Here is a 21,403-nt window from a genome sequence, read left to right as displayed (position 1 = left end):
ATCATAGCCCTCCAGCTGACAGACAGAAGTGTCTTTATGGATAAACTTCCCCATTCCCAGATGTGTTCATGGACAGGCTCTACCTTTGCCCTGGGATGAGCTGCTGTTTATAACAGCAGGTGCTCCTGCAAGATGCACGTCCCTTCTGGGATCACCGAAAGGCAAGGAAATAAAGACCCAAATAAATCCCTGTGCTTCATAAAGAAAGGGATCCTGTATCTTTATTGTCCAGGCAGGCTATTCAGCAACATTAGAATGGAGATCCCAGCAGCTGAGCACACTTGAAACTCAAAACATCCTTTTTCTGCACAGTGTGATACCCTCAAAGTTTCTGTAATGATCATATTCCTCCTAATCTCCCTTTTTATTTTATATCAAGGATCAGCACAGTTAAAGGTTAGAAAAGCCCTGTCTGGTACTTGCAGTCCTGGCTCCTGATTGTCTCCAGTTGGAAGTGTGAGCTCAGCCATAACCACAATGCTGCTGGCAAATGCTATAAAAAGGGAATCTGCCTGAAATTGGGAAAGTTTTTTTCAGTACTTTCTCAGAGAAGGCAGCAGCAGGCCTGTTAAATGCGTTGGGGAAGTTGCAGCCAAAAAACAATCTGTAATGGGGGTGGGTGTGAAAGGAAACATGAGGTTGTCAGTCAAAGTGAAAAAGAACAGAATTTCCAGGGAGCTGGAAGCACTATATAAAAATAAGCTTTTTAGAGAAGACAAAAAAAAAAATAATCTTTTCTTGGAGATGGACAGAAAAAGGACAAGCAGATGGAGAAAGAGAAGGCACTAGAAGAAAAAAAAAAAAAAAGGTTGTATTCACAAGCTTGAAAGAGGTCACTGGTCAGAGTTGCAGGGGATTGGGAACTGTTCCCTGCATGTTCTCTGTGTGATGGCCTTTGCCACACCAAGCAGGGACTTTGAACACTGCTGGGATCTATTTAAGATAATCTAATTTACTTCTAAATGGATTTTTTTTTTTTCTGGCTACAGATTCCTATCACATATTGAAAGTAAATTTGGGAAAAACTTTTCAATGAATGAACGTGAGGCACAAACAACCATGAGAAAACAAAGGTGGGCAACTGGGGAAAGGCCAGAGCAGAATTAGCTCTCAGGCCTGTCAGTGCCCTTCAACACTGAAACATGTACACAAAGCCATTGTTGCTCTCACGTTAGAGCCACAAAGCCCAGCGATCTTGTGTTAGACAATATAAAATCAGTAAGCAGAAAGTGCATCCCCACATTAAGCTACTGTTTGTATAAGTAAATATATTATTAAACACAAAATTCCGGCGGTTCTTTTATGAGGCTGAAGCTCAGAACTGAGAAGCCTCAATTGCCCCTAGAGGCAGAAACACTGCAGGGGTTCAACAGACACTGATGACGACTGGAGACACGTCTGGGAATCTACAGGCACTTTCCTAGAACTCACAAGAATAAGGAGATCAGGAGGCAGGAGCACAGATCTGTATTTAAAAGGAACACATGCTGGACACGTGTCTGTCTCATTTTAGGGTACCTGTATCTTGTGGAACAAGGCTGCTTGGTGTTTGGGCCTGGCAGCTTCTCTCCTGGCAGATGAGGTTGTTCACCAGCTGCCTCATCCACACAGCTGCTCCCTTCCCAGGAGACTGCCCGAGCCAGGTGTGACAGGGAGGGGACATCGCTCTTGGGAGAGAACAGAGAAAAGAGGAATGAAAGAAATGTGAGAGGTTATATTGCAAAGTGACATTTTCTGGAAGAGCTATTTTGAGTAATTGGGGTCTGCAGAGAGTTGTGTGTTTCTCAAACTAGAAAGACTTGCTATGCATCGTGCCAGCAGCTGGCAAGGGAGAGCTTTGGGTTTCAGCAGAAACACCAGTGGAGAGGGACCCACTTCCCCAGATCCATTCCTCCAGTAAAAAAAAAGAACAACCCAAAACAGGTTTTATCCATGTGGCATCTATGGCAGGGCTGTTCCACAGCCTCACTCCTCTGATGGCAGTGTCTTTGTCCCTTCCTTTCTGGATCTGACATGTTAATGCTCAGTGTATACCTGTTTGCTGCAGTGCCCACGTGGTTCTTCATCTTTATCTTCTCAGATGCAAAATGCTTGTCCTCAAGACAGCAGCCATAAATCCTTTCGAATTTGTCTTGCTGGACTCAAGGAACAACGCTCCCCTCATCCCTCATAACAGACTCTCTGTTCTATGCTGCTCCTATTCTCCCTGCCCCTCTTTTAGCCTGGTTTCTGGAGTGTGGGTGACCAGAAGCATATACAATAATTAAGCTGTGAATATATAAAAACAGTTTGAAATTTAAAATCCCATTTGAAATTTAAAATCACCAAATCACCTCTTAAAATCACATTTGCCTATTTTTTTTTTCTTGGATGCATCACAGGGACCACAGACTGACTGTGTAGAACCAATTAGAACACACAAGGTCTACTCCATGACCACGATGATGAGCTCCCAGTGAATAAACTACAATCTTAATAATAATTCCTAAGTATATGACCCCAAGCCCCACAGAACTGAATTTCATCCCATACCGGTTACTCTTGGCCTTGAAGTGATCTTTCACAAGAAGCAGAGCATCCCCTGCACGTGGCACTGGTGAGGCCACACGTCGAATCCCGTGTTCAGTTTTCAGCCCCTCACGACAAGAAGGGCATTGAGGTGCTGGAGGGACCTTCCAGAGAAGGGAACGGAGCTGGGGAAGGGTGTGGAGCACAAGTCTGATGTGGAGCAGCTGAGGGAGCTGGGGATGTTTACCCTTAATAAGGGGAGGTTTGGGGGGATCTAAAGGCCATAAACTAAAACACAACTAAAGCCTCAACATCGGGAAGCACTTCTTGCCATGGAGGGTGGCAGAGCACTGGAACAGGCTGCCCAGGGAGGTTGTGGAGTCTCCCTTCTCTGGAGACATTCCAAACCCACCTGGAAGTGTTCCTGTGTCACCTGCTCCAGGTGACCCTGGCTCGGCAGGGGGGTTGGACTGGATGATCTCCTGAGGTCCCTTCTAACCCTAATTATTCTGTGATTCTGTCACTTTATCGTTCTCTACAACTCCCTGAAAGGAGGGTGTACCCAGGCAGGGGTCGGTCCCTTCTCCCAGACAACCAGCAACACAACACGAGGACCGGGGAGGTTTAGATGGGACATCGGGAGGAATTTCTTCAAGGAAAGGATGGCTAGACACTGGAATGGACTGCCCAGGGGAGGTGGTGGAGTCACCGTCCCTGGAGGTGTTTAAGGAAAGACTAGACGTGGCCTGGTGTTTAAGGAAAGTCTCGCCGCCCTGCTCTAGTGCACATAGTGGTGTACGGTCATGGGGTGGACTCGATGACCTCAAGACTCTCTTCCACCATGACCGTCTCTGTGCCCCAGCGCTCCCTCAGCGCGGCAGCGCCGCCCGCCCCGCTCCGCCCCGCCCGGCCCGGCCCGGCTCGCCGCTCTCCCTCAGCCATGGCGGCCGCCCGGCTCTGCCGCCTGCGGAGGCCCCTCACGGCCGCCTTCGGCAGCGCCGCGGCCGCGGGGCCCGGGCAGGAGCCGCCAGCAGAGCCGCTGACGGTGCGGCGGCAGGCGGGGGGCGTGCGGTGAGCGGGGGCGGCGAGGGAGGGCACCGAGCCGGCGGGGACCCGGCGGGGGGGGGTTCCGTGAGGGTAACCCCGCTGTGTCTGTCTCTGCCTTGGGGCTTTGCAGCACCATCGTCCTGAACAACCCGCGGCGGCGGAACGCGCTGTCCCTGCCCATGCTGCGGTGCCTGAGGCAGGACCTGCTGCACGACGTGAAGAGCCGGGAGCTCCGCGTCATCGTCATCGCGGGTACCGCGGGGCGCGGGCGGGCACGGGGCGCACACACCGGGATTCAACCCCCGGCCTCCCTCGGGATAGCGGGAAAGGGGACGGGAAGGGACCTGCGTGGTGCTGTGTCCCTGCCACCCCCGCGGTCTCCTGCACCCCTCAGGCCTCTCTCCCCCTGTATTCCTGTGTACTCATCGCACTTCCCGCTCTCACGTCCTTAATTCCTCGCTCTCGAACACGGCATTAACAACTCGCTTGGGTTTTGTTTTTAACCAGCACGTCTAAGCAGAAACACGTGCCAAGACGTCCTTGTTTCACAGTCGGGCCGTGCAGCGTGTTTACAGTCGGTGCGCTGCCTCCTTTTGCAAAAACAGTCAGCAGGTGGAATAATTTGCTCTAAAACTACGTCTGAAGAATACTTTAAACGGAACAAAAGCCAAACAGAACAGGAGCTCTAATAGTTAGGAAAGTAAAGCAGCGACATTCCCAGATACGGGCTTTGTGCAGGAACAGGCTGAGCTGGGATGACACTTGTTGCCTTTGGTGACAGATCCAGACTGGAGTAAACAGGGATCTGCAAGGGTTCTGCAAACCAAGTGCTCTGTTCTCCTCAGAGCCAGGATCAGCCAAATTATCAACACTGGTTTGTCAGAACTATTTTTAAAACTCTCAGAGGAAGCAGAGACTATAATATCAATACCACAGTCACCCATAACCCAGGCATGTAAAACAGTCTCCCTCCTTGAGCCTGTTAGAGTTTCCTTCCATTTAGGTATTAACCTGGAGAGTTCTTGAAGATAATGAAACTTGAGCCTTTCTTAAGCCATCTTTTTTTCCTCTGCTATTTTAAGATAACCTTCCTCCGCCCCCTTTCCAAACATCTCAGAGAAATTGGTTTATTAATTTAGGATGATGCTTTTTCCTATATTGAGAGGAAAACACTTGAGTGTTAGTGCACACACACAAGTGGAAGTGAGCTGACTCCACAGGGGTGAGTTTAAATACACATATTCGACACTTCCAACAGCAGTTACAGGTTGGGAGTACAGTGCTGTGGCAGTTTGTGAGCACAGTTGCACTTGGGGTTTTAGTTTAAAAAGGAATTGCATGTTCCTGTTGATTGCCAGTTCCCTTGCTGAATGGAATGCAAAGGAAGACATTTCAAGAAAATAAGAGACTTCTCAGGGAATGCTTTGGGTCTTTAACACAGACTTTGCAGTGGATTCTTCTTCAACGAGGCATAAATGCAGATGTGATTAATTTCCAGATATAGATTGCTGATCCCATGAGCTGACTGACAATAATTGTGTGTTTCTTTCTGACCCTCAAGAAAAAAATCCAGGTTGGGTCTTACATAGCTGGAAATGTCATATCCATGCAAATGTCTGAGAAGTCCTGAAGGACTAAAAAGCACCACATTGGTTTATTCTCATAGCACATATCCTCATGACAAAGGAAAACTGCTGCAAGGATTGCATACCTGTACAGGATGTTTTGATCTTAGCAAAATCCACAGCTTAATTCCACAAAAATCATGCTGGTTTGCTGCCCAAACCCTGACCATACTTTTTGGGGATTCTCTAGATGACAACTTTAGCAGTAACAACACCCCAGCAGTCCTTCTGATTCTCCTCTAGCAGAATAATCTCTTTTTTTTTTTTTTTTTTCACTCTGGCCTTGAACACCATGGCACAAAAAATATCGATGCTTATTTAGCAAATGTTAATAATTAATTCTGGGTGCTTAACTGTGTTTATCAGTCTGAGAGCAGAGCACTCCAGCCTTGCTCCAGCTGACCAGTTTGTGTTGCACCAAGAAGCACTTTTGGACAGTATCCTTACAAGAAATTGGGCTCAGAGCCTCATTTATAACTGAGTTAACTGGAATGGAAGTAAAACTAGGCCTTGAAAAGTGTTTATGGGTGTTACTGTGGTTAAGTGTTACATTGTGGCAATTTACAGTTGTCGCAAACCCCAGAACACAACATTTTCCAACTCTGTGCAAAACTCCTTCCCCAAACTCCTTTTTGACCATTGACATCTCACTGACATCCCTTCAGCTGGGGCATTGATGTGCCATTGCCCCTGGTCTCTTGATTAATTCAGACTGACTTTTCCTGAAATTCTTCGCAGCTGAAGGACCTGTATTTTGTTCCGGCCATGACTTAAAGGAACTGTCAACGGAAGATGATGTGAAGCATCATTCCCAAGTGTTTGAGTTATGTGCAGAGGTGAGCAGTCCTTTTTGAGTGACACTGGTTGTGTTTGGTTTTTGAGAGCAAGCACTGGTTTGAGGAAGGACAGCATTGCTTGCTCTAAAGCACAGGCTTTTGCTCCAGATTCCTTGCTTTGTGCTGCTCTGCTGTTTTAATGGTGAATTTATGTTTTCCCTGGATTTCTCTGCATGTAAATAAAAGGGGTGGAAAGACAACATGCACGTCTCCAGCAATGGGTACAGTCACAGCGTGTTCCTTAGTTTAGCCACTGTTCCTTGCAGCTGAGTATTTGGGCAATGTCATTCCTAAAAGTCTAGGAATAAGCACCTTCAAATCACTTGTAATCCAATGTTCTTTCCCAGCATCTCGTTGGGAGCTCAAGACCAGCTTAAACATCAAGCAGAAAATGTGGAAATAAGACCTGACTCACGGGTTGTTCCAGCAGCAGAACATACAAGTTCCTGTTACAAAGACACACTCCTGGAGGTTGGGACGTTAAAAGTGAATCCTGGAGCCTTTGGAGGGAATGGCAAAACCCCCTTTGACTGTGACAGCGCTAGAATTTGATCCCTAATCCCGCTCAGTGTGACAGCAGAAAGTCCTTTGAAACCTTTTGTTCTAGTTCCTGCAGTAATAATGATCCCTGTACACGTGTCCAAAGCCATACCTGAGGAATGCTGTGAAAGCTACAGCTGAAGGAGCCAAAATCCAACATTTTGAGGTGGTTTCTTTTTTGGTCAATAGAGGGAGAAAGGTACTTTTGGGGGCTTCCAAAACAGGATCGTGTCTTCCTAAATTTCGATACTGATCTCTTTCTTTGTCCATGCAGGTTATGACTTTAATCCAGAAGCTTCCAGTGCCAGTGATTGCCCAAGTGAACGGCTTGGCTACAGCAGCAGGCTGTCAGCTCGTGGCAAGCTGTGACATCGCCGTGGCAAGTGAGAAATCCAAGTTTGCCACTCCTGGGGTAAACATCGGGCTGTTTTGCTCCACACCAGCTGTGGCCTTGGGCAGATCTCTTCCAAGAAAGGTAGGCTGCCTTCCCAGGCGTTCTTTGTAGTTTTGCAAGAAGTAGGTTCCCACGTCAGGAGTTTTAGTTCCATCGCCTGGACTTTATTTTCCTGCAGTACAGCGTTCAAAATACTCTGTTGCAAAAGGCATCTCCATAACTCTTTGGACTGGGACAAATAATAAAGGGATGAACTCTGCTTAGGGAAAGCAGCTTCCCACTGATGCCATTCCAGCCAGCACGAGCTCATCTCAGCAGCTCAGTGATCCCTTTCCTTCCCAACAGACAGCTCTGTGCTTTAGCCCATGATGTTCTCCCCTGAGGAGGAAACCCCTGCAAGTTCAGGATAACAATCCCACCGAGATACCAATTCTCACCAGGCAGTGACATTTCACTGCCAGCATGATCTGCCTGGCTGTAGAGCGAGATGCTCTAAATAGCATCTGAAACCCTCCTGTACTATCTTCCTGTCTCATGTCCTACTGATTGTGGCTGCACATCTCTCACTGCCTCAAAAATGGTGCGATCTGCAAAGCTTCCGTAACTGAGAACAGGAATTTTAAGTTCTGATCCAGTTGGATTTATGCAGACAGACTCTCCAGGCCCAGCAGGGCTCTGCTGAGATGCAGCACAAATCCCATTGCTGGATAAGAGCTTCAGCTTGAAATTTCCCATCTGTAAGGCCATCCTGTTCGAATATAGTCCACGGGGTTTTTTTCCAAGTCTGCTGGAGTGTGCAGTTGTAACTGCTTCTGAATTAGTATTTCTTGGGGGTGTGATTCCCTTTTTAGAATGTATGGGATATACTTTTCCCTGTGCCACTTTTCAAAGTAGCAAAGAACATTCCCTGCAGTTCCCAGGATTGCTGATTTTACCTCTTAACAAGTGAAATGTTGCCATTGTTTCAAAGATACTAATGAGGATAATCAGCTCTTACAATTCAGGCATTGGTCGATTACATGAGGAGTCATGGAAAAAAATCCTCATTGATACATAACATTGGACAGTCGCTGAGTATTTGGGGGATTTTTTAATTTGAAACCTCAAGTACCAGATGCTGGAAGCAGCAGAAGACTGAATTGGCTGGGGCTGTATGAAGTGCATATACTTAAAACTAAGGCAGGTGTTTTCAAAAGCTGCACGTACGCCCAGCTTAAAATACCAGGTTCAGTCATTTGACATTGCAGATGATCCACATCTCTCTGAATTCCTGCAGCAATCGGTGGAGGTTGTGGGCTTTGGAAGAGAAAGCCAGAGGTGTCAGCCTAGGGCAGCTGGAATCAGCGGGCAGGTTTGAAGAGACGAGCTTTAGACTTAGCCCTTCTCTTTGCTGAACCCTTTTAAGGTGTCCTTGGCACTTTAAGAGGCCAGAAGATCAAAATCTTAGGTTTGTTACAAGAGTATGTGGAGGAGGAGGCTGAAACTCCCCAAACAAAGCAAAGCAGTAAAGCCACTGGACTGACTGAACTGACAATATTTTTCCTGGTTCAGGTGGCTCTGGAGATGCTCTTCACGGGTGAGCCCCTCTCTGCTCACGAAGCGCTGATGCACGGGCTCGTCAGCAAGGTGGTGCCGGAGGACAGGCTGGAAGAAGAGACCATGAAAATCTCTCAGAAGATCTGTGAAAGCAGCAAGTCCGTCCTGGCCCTGGGGAAAGCCACCTTCTACAGACAGATAACCCAGGACCTGGACACTGCTTACAAAATGACTACTCAGGTCATGGTAGACAATCTGACTTTGAGAGATGGGCAGGAGGGTATCGAAGCCTTTATCCAGAAGCGTAAGCCAGTCTGGACACACTCTCAGGAGGAGAAGAAATGATTCCTGTCTCTTAACTAACCTTAGCTGTGCTTTATGGTTCTTCACGCAGTTGCCTTTGGGAACTATATTTTTGTTCTTACTGAAAGTTAAATTTGTCTTCTTGCATATGCCAGACACAATAAATTCATTTTAAGTATGTAATAAATGTTAAGAAAAATCAAAGAAAATGGGTTTTCTCAGCAGTGAATTTAATCTGTGGTTTTAGGAGGAACTCCGTGCTGCAAAAATCAGTTTAAGATGTCCCAGGTTACTCAGGGAGTCACAGAGACTGAGAGCGAGCTCGGATCATCCTGTTCAGTACCTCTCCCCATAGTTCTGGGGAGAAGTAAAAAATAAATTTCCATTTATTAACAGAGAATTAAAGTGTTTGGGCACATGCCAGAGATGATGGTAGTACATCATAATGGATTCCAGAACTGCTTGGGTGTTACAGAAGCCTGTAACAGTGATCCATTGCTCCTTATGGATATATCTGCTTATGAACTGGATGGATCCCAGAGCAAATCCTGGTGTTCTGCTGTCAGTTCAAGCAGCTTGTCCCAGCTCTAGAGATCTGTGCTGCTGACTCCAGGGAGGATGAGCATGGCTTGGAGTGAAAGCCACCCCGTGGGCTTCAGCAGAGATCCCCACCTGGCAGTGACTTGACCCAGCTGTAATTTTCAGGCTGTTTGTCTTCAGTTTATCACAGAATCTTGGATCTGATAGTTGGCAAGTCCATCCTTGTGCTCAAATCTGGGTTTTTACCAGCACTGGAGCAGTTCAGCCATGGATTTATGGACTTGACAACCTCCTACAGCAGGGATTCAGCTGCTCCTCTGGGCAATCTCTTACAGTGCTTTGCAACCCTCCTGGTGAAATATTTCTTGTTAATGTCCAATCTGAGCCTTGAAGCGAAATTTTTGTCCATTGCCCCTGGTTACATTATCTGACATTGCTGAGAAAACTCCAGCTCCATTATCTGTGTAAGTGTCTTCAAGCAGTCACAGGCTGCACTTACACCACACTGACCTCTGTGCCAGCCTGAACAAGCCCTGCTTCCTCCACCCTCTCTGGAGGTCAGGTTGTGTAGGTAACCAGCTTGGCAGCCCAGCAGTGGACCAGCTCCAGTTTCTTCACATCCCTTTTTACTGGTTGTGCCCAAACTGGACTGTAGTCTGAATATGCCCTCCATGTGCTGGCCAGTGAGTGCTGCTCAGGGTGCCTTCGGTCTGGTCTGGGGTGAGAGGGCACTGCTGGCTCTGATTCATGCACTGGGAGCCCAGTTCCAGCAGGACTGTGCTCCGCCAGTCCTCTCCTCACCTGTGCTGGTGCTGGGGTTATTGCTCCCAGGTGCAGAAGCTCGCATTTCTCCTTAGCTGATGTTTTTTTTGGGATTGAAGCCAGGCCATTGGGTGTGTCAGTCACTCCCTCAGTTTTGTATCACCTGCAGACTTGCTGAGGATCTGATGATGATGGTGATACTGAGTGATGCGAGTCTTGATACCAATCCACGGTGACCAACATGGAATGGCCTCCCAGCAAAGGCATTTTTTTCTCAAGTACCACATAGCCAAATCATGGAGGCTCATCCATCTCATCCTTAAACAGACATCTAAGCAGGATCAGGCGAATCACTGCATGGACGGGCCTTTTATTCTTTGTTGACAGTAAAAGTAGCCCAAAGTGCTAAGCACAGACTTAGCTGTCTTCAGTTAGATCAAATTAATCCTAATTATGGCTCCTAAAACTCCAGGTGTGGAAGTTTCATGGATCAGGAAGGATTTTTTAAGGTATGTTGCTCCCATGTCCTTGGTTCCCTGGCTGGCTGAATGTGACTTCCTTCCTCAGTTCCCCCACAGGAGTGAATCAGATCCCCAGGAAAGTCCCAGGACTGTCCCCACAGGCTTTTTATTGAAACCAGTGATATAAATATTTTACAATTTATACACATCCAGCCCCACAAAGCAATTCCCTTTCCCATCTACAGGTGGAAAAGAGAAATTTTTCAGTTCTGCTGCAGTTTTTGCTTTGAGGAATGGAAACTTAAACTTGAATTCCCCGCTCAACATAGTTTATTTCTATAGAAATGAGAAAAAAAGAGTTAAGTTGGGACTATTTGTTTTAAAAATATATTATTGTGACCACCAGTAAAGTTTATAAAAAAACCTTACAGAGTTAATATTAAGTTAGGAACTGTTAGGAGCAATTAAGAGAGAGAAGAGTTAAATCTGGAGCCCAATAACCTTCATGATGTCCTTTTCAATGCAGTAAGATGCTGCACTTAGACTCTGTTCCCACATGCTGCTCTAAAAGCATTAGGAAAGAGTAAATTGTTTTTAAAAATATTTATATTTAATGGCTATCTTGCAACTACTCAGCAAATCTCAACTGGCTCTTTTGTTCCAGGCTTTTAGAAATAAGTACATTATCTGATTTTTGCAGAACAGTGCTCTTTCCAGCTAACTGCAGTAATAAAATGGTTTCACTGGCCATCTTAAAGCAAAAGTGACAGTTTAGATGAGCACATTCTTTCAGTTATTTAGAAAATATTCTGCAGTTGATTGCCATCTACACTGGATGGGCTTTGAGCATTGTTATTATTATTATTATTATTACTGACTCCTGCTTGCAATTTTTAAGGGGGAAAAAAAATGCATTTTAAAAGAATAATTACTTCATTTGAAATAATAGCTGTATCACAGTGGAATCAAATTATTCCTGCACATGGATTCCTTCAGTTTGAATGGCCTTGTAGGACACTGATATTCCAAAGACACAGAGGTCTCCTAAGCCTTTTCACTGAGAGCAGAATTGATGGAAGTTAAGAACAAGCACACTTGAGCAAGGCAAAGTGGTGTTGGGAGGGGGAGTTAACTATCAGAAATGGTGTCCAAAAATTGGTTTCTTGGGAAGGCTCATGGTATTTTTCAGCCTAATTCGTAGGTAGGACAAATGTTTGTCTTGTACTTTCACATCTTGAATAGAAAAAAAATAGGTTTTAACTCAGTTTTCACAATATTTGTACTATTTCATGCAATCAAGTAATTATGAAGTTATAGAATCATCGAATCATCATAGAATGGTTTGGGCTCAAAGGGACCTTAAAGATCAACTTATCCCAACCCCCCTGCCATGGACAGGGACACCTTCCACTAGACCAGGTTGCTCCAAGCCCCCTTCCAACCTGGCCTTGGACACTTCAGGGATGGGGCAGCCACAGCTTTTCTGGGCAACCTGTGCCAGTTCCCCACCACCCTCACAGTAAAGAATTTCTGCCCAGTATCAAACCTAAACCTACTGTCTTTCAGTTTAAAACCATTCCTCCTTTTCCTGCCACTACATGCCCGTTTAATTAGTAATCATCAGTTCCACAAATGGTGGCATCCACAGGAACATCTCTCTCTTGCTTGAACCACTAGACAGAAAAACTTCAGCAGGTTTTATAACATTCCTGCACCGGCCCCTGAAGACTGACAAAACAATTTTTCATTTCGGACTTGCATGGGATTTTTTATTTTTGCCCACATCTGCCTTTATTGTTTAATTTAATGGACTTACAAGCTATCCCTGGGAAACGGAGCAGTTCCAGAATTGTTAATTAAGTTCTACAGCCAAGAAACAGCAAACCAAATGATGGATTGGGAGCCTTACCACCGTGGTTATCTGCTGCCCGAGGGAAGAGTTCATCCCAAAATAGCGAGGAGCCCATTCCTTGTCACCCCATTCATTTTTATTAAAGGAGCTCTCTGCAGCAGTGTCTGCCAGGTAATTAGCCCAGTTTCAAGTGACCCTAATAGCATGTGGCACACACTTAGCCTCCCCTGGAAACCGGGCACAACCCCATCCTCACACAGCTTGTCCCTGGAAATGACCAACAGGGACATGTTTTCTGTTTGTATGGAATGGAAACCGGTCAAGAAAATACAGGCAAGGAATGGCCGGTATGGATGGACTGAATTACCTCAGGGTGCATGGAGCCTTAGAAGAATGGCTCTGAACCTTTACCTGGAAACTTTAGAAAAGATATTTACAGGCAAAACCTAGAGGGTGTGGCCGTGTCACCTGTGATGTGGCTTCAGGCTCCCCTCAGGGACAAGGCAAACCTAAAGCCAGGGAGCAAAGACAAGGAGAGGAACGCTCAGCTCAAGGCCGTTCCTAATTCATGGCCCTGCCTCACATCACTTGGGGGATATTTGCTGAAGACAAACAGAGGAGCTGGGTGATAGGCGAGGTATTTACACCCTCTGTGTTCCACAGAGCCAAAGAACAGTTTATCTAAGCTTTTATAGAACGACTCCCTCACTGGCAGGAGTCAGCATGGGAGTTCTGCCCGTCTAGCTCATGATTTCTGAGCATTTGGATGCCAACACCGTGTCCTTCACAGAACTGCCTCTGGGTGATTCCTGTACTGTCATTCCTGTCTTGCAGATGGGGAAATTGAGGCCAAATGTGCCGTGCCTGAGGTGTCACGGTGAGCCGGTGGCGCTGGAACCGGGGCACTTGGAATGCTGACACCTGCTCCCTGTAATTGTTCAGTGACAAAGTTTTTGGTGAAATCAGCAGAAACGCGGGGTGATTGTGTGCCCTGAAGTGACTGCAAAGCCTTTCTGAACAGGAATTATGAGCCACTGCATCAAAGGCCCCTTGCTTGACGTTTATTGGCTTTTTGATGAATGTTGGGGTAATTCTACTGTCAACAGTTTCTCATTAGGAGCCTGGCAATGTACTTTCTGACCATTATCTTGCTCAATATCACACTGGGCTGCTACAAAGAGCAGGGATTTTATGTAAAACCCATCTGTCTCTGTAGCTGCAAACTTTTCTAATAATTCTACATTTAAATAATCTCATGGAAATGCTGGCTGCCTTCTCTAAGCAATAAGGAGAAGAGACAAATGGTTAAATTTCCATGAAGACCTAAAGCTACAGGACAAATCTCATACTGCAACGAGTAGGATTCATTTGTCTTGATTCCACTGGCATTGCACCTCAATTATACTAATTCTGAATTTCACTACTGAATAATGCATCCCCATCCTGGTTTACACTCACAAAGGAAGGAAAAATCCATCAGAGGTTTATACTTCTCACTCTCCATGGTATAATGTACCATCTCCTGGCTGCTCGTTGTCAATATTAAGAATTATTTTTGTCAAATTCATAGCTTTTCTAAAAAAAAAAAAAAAAAAACCAAAACAAAAAAACCCCAAAAAACCAGCAGACATGTACCCACAATACCACTGTGTATTTGGAAAGGGGAAAAATAAATTTGTTCAATTCTGATGTGGCCAACTGTGGTAATTTCCATGCTATGAGTTTTAAAACATTAATACTTACTTTAAATATTTGTATCCCGGAGCTGTGACAAAGGGAGCCTCACAGCGTTATTGCATATTTTATTGATCATGTTAAGAGAAGAAAATTTGAAAACACAACCAGGTGACAAAATAACTGAATTTGAACTACTAAAAGTTAAGCCAGATCCATGGGTTTGATCCATGATTATTGTTCCTAGCTGCTTAATATGAGAGACTTTAACTTTCCCTCTGACTTCACTGAAAATAAACATTCCTCCAGCCCAGGTAAAAACAAAACCCAACTCTTTAAAGTGACTTGCATGGCAGTGCAAGTTATCCTGTTGGACTTCACATGGATACAGGTGTTGATCTCACCCACTGGTTGTGCTGAAGGCCCCATGTCCCCTCCTGCAGGGGCGGAATGGGGACGGATGGCAACGTTTTGGCTCCTTCGAGCCACGTGTCAGGAAGTCTGATGTAATGGGCCATGTCTCAGGGAGTGGAAGCTCCAGCCATAACCTGCTTCCTGAAGGAGTTTTTAAGGACAAATGAACTGCAGTAAGAGAATGTTGACATTCAGGTGCCTCAGCTGCTGATGACAGAGAAGGCGTCAGGCCTTCCGAAGTGGCACTCGGGTTTTATTCCAGACCTGTCCTCCTCGAAACAATTACAGGGGATGAAATCATGTTTGGAAAGATGAGGGATGTTTTCCCTGTCATCTCTGCCCTGTCAGCATCAAGGATAATGTGATAGATATCCCTGCTTCCGTCTTCTGCACTTCCCGACCCAAAATCATTCCCAGGGTAGACATTGAGTGATGCCTCTGGAGGGAAACAATAAAGAATTAGGAAACTGTACATGGGGGAAAAGAAAAAGCAAGTGAACATATGAAGTCATCCTCCTCATGTGCTCTTCAGTCTAGAAATTAGTATTTGGCTTCCTGTACGTGTTTAATGAAATACATCCTTCATGCTATTGAAACTTTATCATCTGTCGTTTAAGGGAGTTAAACATGTAACAAAATCTTCTCTTCTGAGTGTAAGGATGGTCTATAAATATAGACATGGTGAATACTTCTGAGTTAATCTCCCTTCTCTTTCAAGACCTCACTAGATTAGGTTATACATATTTTAAATTAGTGTGCTTTTTCTTTTTCTTTTTTTTTTTAGTTGTTTGCTGTTGTTGTTTTTGATGGAATTCTTATTCTGCGTTTCCCCTCCCTCCTTGGGGCTTAATTTTAATCTTTTTTTTTTTTTTTTTTTTTAAGAATGCCAAGATTTTTCTACTGGTACACAAATTTGTAAAGCTGTACAAAATAACCACATCCTGTTTTAAAACCTGGTAGCACGGCCATCAATACTGCTGGGCGGGGTGGGGGGAAACATCGGGTTTTAATGCAAAACTCGTAAGAAATGAGAGATAATATAAATAACAGATGAAAGAGCAGGGCAGTGGGAGAATTTGGCTCTCTGAAAGGAGGCCCTGCAGGAGAAACACCCAGGTGCACCCACACAGAGGAGTGGAAAACCGACCTAATTTACCCCTTTTTCACTGGGACCAGAAGAATATTCATGCAAGGACAATCAGCCTGAGGTAATTATTAACTATCAACACTACTACTTATTGTTGCTTTTATTCTTGCTATAATCTGCTTAATGCAGTGACAGCATTACAATTCAGGAATTTAGATTTTGGTGTCTCCTCCCCATAATTGGGCTTGGAAACTGGTTTTAGCTGCTGGAATCAGAAGCCTTTGCTGCTTGAGTGGGGGAACAGCATTTGTCTGGCAGCAAGAGAAGACTTTCATCCTTTTACAGAGCCTGTGAGAACACACTTAGTCCTCACCCTGTACTCAGCATGGTAAAATGGAAGTTGTCAAAGATAAAAGTCCTTTTTCTTTGCTCTCTGTGGATATTCCTGTAAGCTTTTAGTCTTTTTCCACATGAGCATTTATTCAGAGCAGACAACCCAGGAATATTTCCACGGAGAGCCTGAAATCTTTATGAGGCACTGGATGGTTGAAATGCAACACCAATTTATTCAGCACTCACAACGACCAAACCAGCAGAACCCAAACAGTAAATCTGCCACAGGAAGAGTCCTGGTAAAGAGTTCAGTGGCAGTTCATAGGCTGAAAGAACACTTGTTAAAATGTCCTAGATCTTTCTGTCCCATTTCTCACTACAATATTTAATTAAAGACATTCCTATAGCCATTTGTTAGATAATTCTGAAATGTAAATAGGAAGAAAACAGATTTTAAGGCCATGGTAAAAAAAAAACAAACCAAAAACAAAAACCCAAACAACAAGAAACCAAATCAAACAAAAACCCACCACTGATTCACTTTCTGGCTTTCTCACATAACTCCACTGTGACCTTGGACAAACTGACAGAAGCAGAACAGAAATGTGACTGTCCAGTCCAACCTCCTATTTATCACAGGCCATTGCTTCCTGGCCTGCTGGCCCCCAAACAGCATTCGAATTTCAGCTTTGGTTGACCTAAGGAGCTACCTAACCTTGTGAGGAAAAAAATTTAAAATAAAAAAAAAGAAGATGCAAAGGGTGTGATCTGTTCTCGTTGCAGTCAGGACTTGTGGTTTATTTCTGCTTTGAATTCATCTGACTTCCAGGCAGGGCACCAGAGCTGCCTGTTTGTGGCTCAGCTGGACCTTTCAGCATCTCAGTGATTTACAGGTAAAATGGGGCTGATCATTCTTATTTTTTTATTATGCTTTACCTGTGTTGTCCCTGTGTGCCTCAAGGACTCCAGGGGAAACCTGGGTGTCACTCTTGTGTGCACTCCATGTCTTGCACAGCAGCTTACACTGGGCTTGTCTTGGATGTGGGATGACTGATGTGTGATTGAGCGACTGATGTGTAGCATCTGAGCTACAACAGTGAGAAAGGACATAAAAAAATCAAGCACTAAGCCCCAGAAATCTCTGTCTGAGGGAGCTTCCCTCAGTTTACTGCAGATCCTCGGAAATCCTTGTTTGCTCTGGAGCAGAGAACGCTCGATTTGACGGTGCCGGCCCCATGCACCGAACTGTCAGCAGAGGGCAATGACGGCTCACAGCTTGAAGCGGCTCCCGGCTGATGTGTCAGGCCGGTTCTGCCGGCCTTTTTTTCTGCTTCGGTGCTCGCAGGGAACGAGCCCCTGGTCTATTCCGGTGGCTCTCGGAACAGCACGCGTGAGATAATACAATATTCCTGCAAGCCCCGCGGCTCAGGGGGCTGAACTCTCTTCTCCCAACTTTCCCTGCAGCCCCTGCCTTTGCGTCTTCACTTGGAAGACCAGTTGCAACCTGATTCAAGACAAGTGGCTCGGTACCAGATTCTGGGAAGGTCTTTGGAAGCAAGAGGAGACCCTGTTCTGCTTTAAGAAATGCACCTGTGAGAAATGCAGCTGTGTCTGGGGACCTGGACAGTTCAGAACACAGTTTGGGAGAGCCTGGCTGTCGTGGCTTTCCTAGGGAGTCTTAGTTTTAGATCCAGATGGGTCTGTGTAGATTAGTAAGAGGTTCTGGAGGGAACAAGTGATTCAGAAAGGCCTTCTTAGTAGAGTGGATCACAAGCCAGGCAGGAGAGGTGAGAGGAGTGTGACAGTCATGCCTTCATGCCCCAGATTTTCAGGAATAGGTAGCAATCCAGAGGATAGGTCTCCCAGCCAGAGTTCAGCCAGCCAGCATCTCTTCCACCCTCCTAAACAGGTGAACTAAGTGGCACCATCTCTTCTCCCCGTGACTCAGTTTCCCCACCTGTAAAGGAAGTTCTAAAGTTGTGTGTGACACACTAAAAGCAGTGAATGATAAAAACTAATCAACTGTGCTACTCACAGCTTGGTGATGAACTAATGTTCTTGTCACTGCTGGCCCAGAGTCTGCTGGGCATGGAAAAAACTGCTGAAGGTGTTAGTCCAGATGGACTGTAAAAGCCAAGGCACAGCAGGAGCTGCTAAAAAATAAAAATATTCTCTCAGGTCCTCTCCCAGCAGGAACAATATTCCAATTGTAATGCAGATATCCTGCAGAGTCATTCCATCCCTCTGGGCAGGTTGAACACTTTGCAGGAGCCTGCGAAGGTAATCATTAGACTATTGTAAATATGAACAAAGACAAATGCCAGGTGTCTCTTTATCTTCAGCTTTACTCCTGGCTTCGTGAAAAGTAAGAGAGCTTGGTCACCTATAACAATACCATTAATAATATTTGGAATATCAGAGAATCAGCCGATTCTCCCCAGATTCCCACGCTGTAAAAGAAGGATGGGAAGCACGTATGTTGTTCAAAGCCACGGTGAGGGAAGTCTACAACTCCAAACACCAAAAGAGTCAGTACACATGGGGCTGTGCTGAAGCTGCAGAGGAATTCAAACAAACAACATCCAGCGAGCAGCTCTGGAATGCAGGGAACACAGCCAGGTCAACAAGCACACCGATAAGCAGCAAGGTGGCAAGTAGGGTCCAGCCCAGGCTAGCCCTGCAGGAGTCAGGGGGTAGAGGTTCTGTCAGCTTTGTGACCGGCAGCTCCTGGACAACTCTCACCAGCAGACTGGGGGGGAAGATGTAATTCAAGTTCTTTGCCAGTTTTCACTACAAAGGCTCCACTCAGAGCAGAGTCATCCCTGTCAGTGGTGATTCAGCCTTTTCCAGCAGACAGCCCCAATCCCCCCGTCCAGTCCAGGTGTGCTCCCAGACAGCCCAGGCAGAGCTGCCCTCAGCCCTCGGGCTCGTCCTGCCACCTCTGATCCTGCCCTGACTCGGAGAAGCTGGTTCGGGCAGAAGCCGTTCCAGACTCTGGCCATCTGTAACCAGATATTGAGCCACCACCAGCAACATCCCTAAAAGCAAACAGCTGAAACTTCTGGAACAAAAAGCAAACGTTGCCTCAGAGCGATAAGCGGCAATAACATCAGACCTGGCAAGACAGCACTTTAAGACAAAAATGTGCTAAATAAAATCTTTCGCGACTTTTTTTTTTTTTAATCTTTTCTTCAAAGAAGCTAAAGTTTTGGCTTTAGGAGAAAGGTACAGAACATCAGTTTTAAGCAAAGGTTTTTTTGTTTTTTCTCTTCTTAATTATAAGCTTAAATTTTAAAGGGCTTGAGCAAAATTTTAAGCAAGCATTTCCATATAAATTAAAAACAAAACAACAAAAAAAGCAAAGCAAAACAAAACAAAAGACTTTTATGTGGACAGAGAGTTCCTGTTAAGGCAGTGGTTGGTTGCACGGAGGGTACAAAAATAGCTGGTAAGTATATACGGGATGCCATTAAGAAACCAGGTGCTAATGAGACTGCTCAGGACTGAATCACGACTGCCTGTGGCTATTCCATGACAGCTCTTCCAGGAGGTGTCTCCAGCTGCCATGAGTCAGATCCTTGCCTCTGTGTCAGGGCAGGAAACTCCCTACAGAGAAGCTGGCAGGTATGCCCTTAAAGGCAAAGGAACCAGGGGCTACCCATGCTTTGGCTCTTCCAACTGCAAGAACAGGTCACAGAGGCAGCTCGGAGTGAGCAGGGATAAAAGCAGCCTGGGAAGCCTCTCCACACTGGCACAGGCAGGAACCAGCAGCGTTGTAAAGGTACAAGAGATGGCTGTGAGCCAGGTGTGTTCCTGCTGGCCCTTGAATTGATGTGGGCTCTGACACTCTTGTGATCTTGAACACGGGCCTAGAGGACAGACTCTCCACTGCCTGAATTCAAATCCTGCCCTCGGCTACCCTAGGCATGGTTAATGACTATAATTTATTAAAAGGTCTATAATGACTTGTTAAATGATGTTGAAAATGGTAGTTCCACGAAAACAAGTCACAAAGTGTCCTGACAAACAAAATGTTTTCACTGAACTGCCTTTCCAGTGGAACATAACAGTTAAAAGTAACCCTTTTATCACTTTTTTGGGGCCAACAACGATGCATTAACTGCATTCATTTGTATCTACCATACAAGAGGAAGGGATCGGTGCACAGGTGACCTCACCTGTTCTGTTTGTACTGATGTTGTTCATAAACCACTTTCATAGCTATTAAAGAAAAAACTCGGTGTTACACACTGGCAGCGTCACTTTGGTATTTAGCATTTCCAAAAGACCCTGCACTTCTGGAACTGAAAAAAAGCCTCCAACATTCAAATCATTTTCTCCTGTTCCCAGGGTCATATTCTCCCACCAGCCTATTGCAGATCTCCCGATATCCAGTGTCCAGAGCTCAGGGCCCCAGCCAAAAATGCCATCCGAGCCCAGAGCTGATTGCCTAAGCTCCTTCTACGGTTAGAAAGAGAAAGAAAAGCTTCAAAAGATCAGAACACCCGAAATGCTGGGAGGTACAGAGCTGCCTACCACCAGCTGGGAGGAAATGGGTGCCTCGGAGCACCTGACCTTCACCAGGGAAATTCCTGGGAGCTGGAGTCCAACACACTGTCCTGAGCACAGGGGTATTTTCAAGAGTAGAACAGGGGGGGGCACTGTTGAAAGCCACGGAAGTTTTTATAATAATATTTTTTAAATGTTGTTTGCACTTGTATATAGTGACTTTGCACTTACTTAAGGGCCTGGAAATTGCTCTTACCTTGATATAAAGCTTATTTATGTAATTTTCTTTTTTTTTTTTTTTTCCAGTTGGGAAGGCCTCTCCCATTCCAGCTTGAGAGGTGCATGTGGTGGCAGTGTCCTGGCCTCAGAAACTGGCCTGTTAGGGCAAGATCTGGTCCTAGCTGTCACACTGCCTCTTCCAACTGCCTTTGCACAGCACCAAGGGGAAAAGGGAAAAAAAAAAATCCCAGCAGCAACAAATGTGCTTTCACTCCTGGGTGAGATTTCCCTTTTATGGGGAGATTTCTCAAATTATTTACTATTGGCGCCTGATATCTTTAATGGTACCTTATTTCACCAAGAGAACAAATTATTCTGTAAAAAAGCCAGTTCTTTGCCACTGCCAGCTGCCTGCAAGTACAAAATTACAAAGCACTCACTTAGATGAAGTGAATACTTCATTAAACAATTAAGCAATAAGGCAGAACAAAGGCTGTGGTTTCCAGGCCTCGTTCTGTAATTGTATCCTAGAGCATTAGGAGAACCAATGCTCAAGCATAGGGCTGCAATTTAGGCTAGGATTATCCTCTAATAGCCTTGTCCCGTGGGATTAGGGGATTGCCACCATGGGGAATTATTTTATCCGTGGATGGCAGTGTAAAATACATGATTTGTCCCTGAAGGTCTGGAGGTGAGGATTGCCATCCCTCTTTCCTCTTTTCATCTTCTTGCTGGACTGCCTTGACTAGAAGTTTTGATCTCT

At 45.4% G+C, this 21,403-nt stretch overlaps 1 protein-coding gene across 3 annotated transcripts; it reads left to right on the top strand.

Moving 5' to 3' along the window:
• Positions 1 to 2,426: 2,426 nt before the first annotated feature.
• ECHDC3 (enoyl-CoA hydratase domain containing 3) lies at positions 2,427 to 8,998 on the top strand. Of its 3 annotated transcripts, none has more exons than XM_027897556.1 (5): positions 2,427 to 2,455; positions 3,686 to 3,807; positions 5,919 to 6,016; positions 6,831 to 7,031; positions 8,502 to 8,998. In XM_027897556.1, exons 1-5 carry the CDS (start codon positions 2,433 to 2,435, stop codon positions 8,829 to 8,831), a joined length of 774 nt encoding a protein of 257 aa, XP_027753357.1. In that variant the 5' UTR covers positions 2,427 to 2,432; the 3' UTR covers positions 8,832 to 8,998. The 3 variants fall into 3 exon arrangements, with proteins under 3 accessions (XP_027753357.1, XP_027753359.1, XP_027753358.1); XM_027897558.1 differs by lacking the exon at positions 2,427 to 2,455 and adding an exon at positions 3,463 to 3,579; XM_027897557.1 differs by lacking the exons at positions 2,427 to 2,455; positions 3,686 to 3,807 and adding an exon at positions 4,929 to 5,617.
• The last annotated feature ends 12,405 nt before the right edge of the window (positions 8,999 to 21,403 follow it).

The sequence above is a fragment of the Empidonax traillii genome, unplaced genomic scaffold, assembly GCF_003031625.1.
Source record: "Empidonax traillii isolate 1590-97213 ecotype Southwest subspecies unplaced genomic scaffold, ASM303162v1 scaffold549:size456157, whole genome shotgun sequence".
Lineage (NCBI taxonomy): Eukaryota > Metazoa > Chordata > Aves > Passeriformes > Tyrannidae > Empidonax > Empidonax traillii.
Note: the sequence above shows the minus strand (reverse complement) of the source record. Positions and strands in the feature narration are given on the sequence as shown.

Coding starts and splice junctions, on each gene's coding strand:
- ECHDC3 (XM_027897556.1), top strand. CDS start 2,433: ATGACCACGATGATGAGCTCCCA. Junction 2,456..3,685: donor ACCACGATGATGAGCTCCCA/GTGAATAAACTA, acceptor GGGGCTTTGCAG/CACCATCGTCCTGAACAACC. Junction 3,808..5,918: donor CCGCGTCATCGTCATCGCGG/GTACCGCGGGGC, acceptor AATTCTTCGCAG/CTGAAGGACCTGTATTTTGT.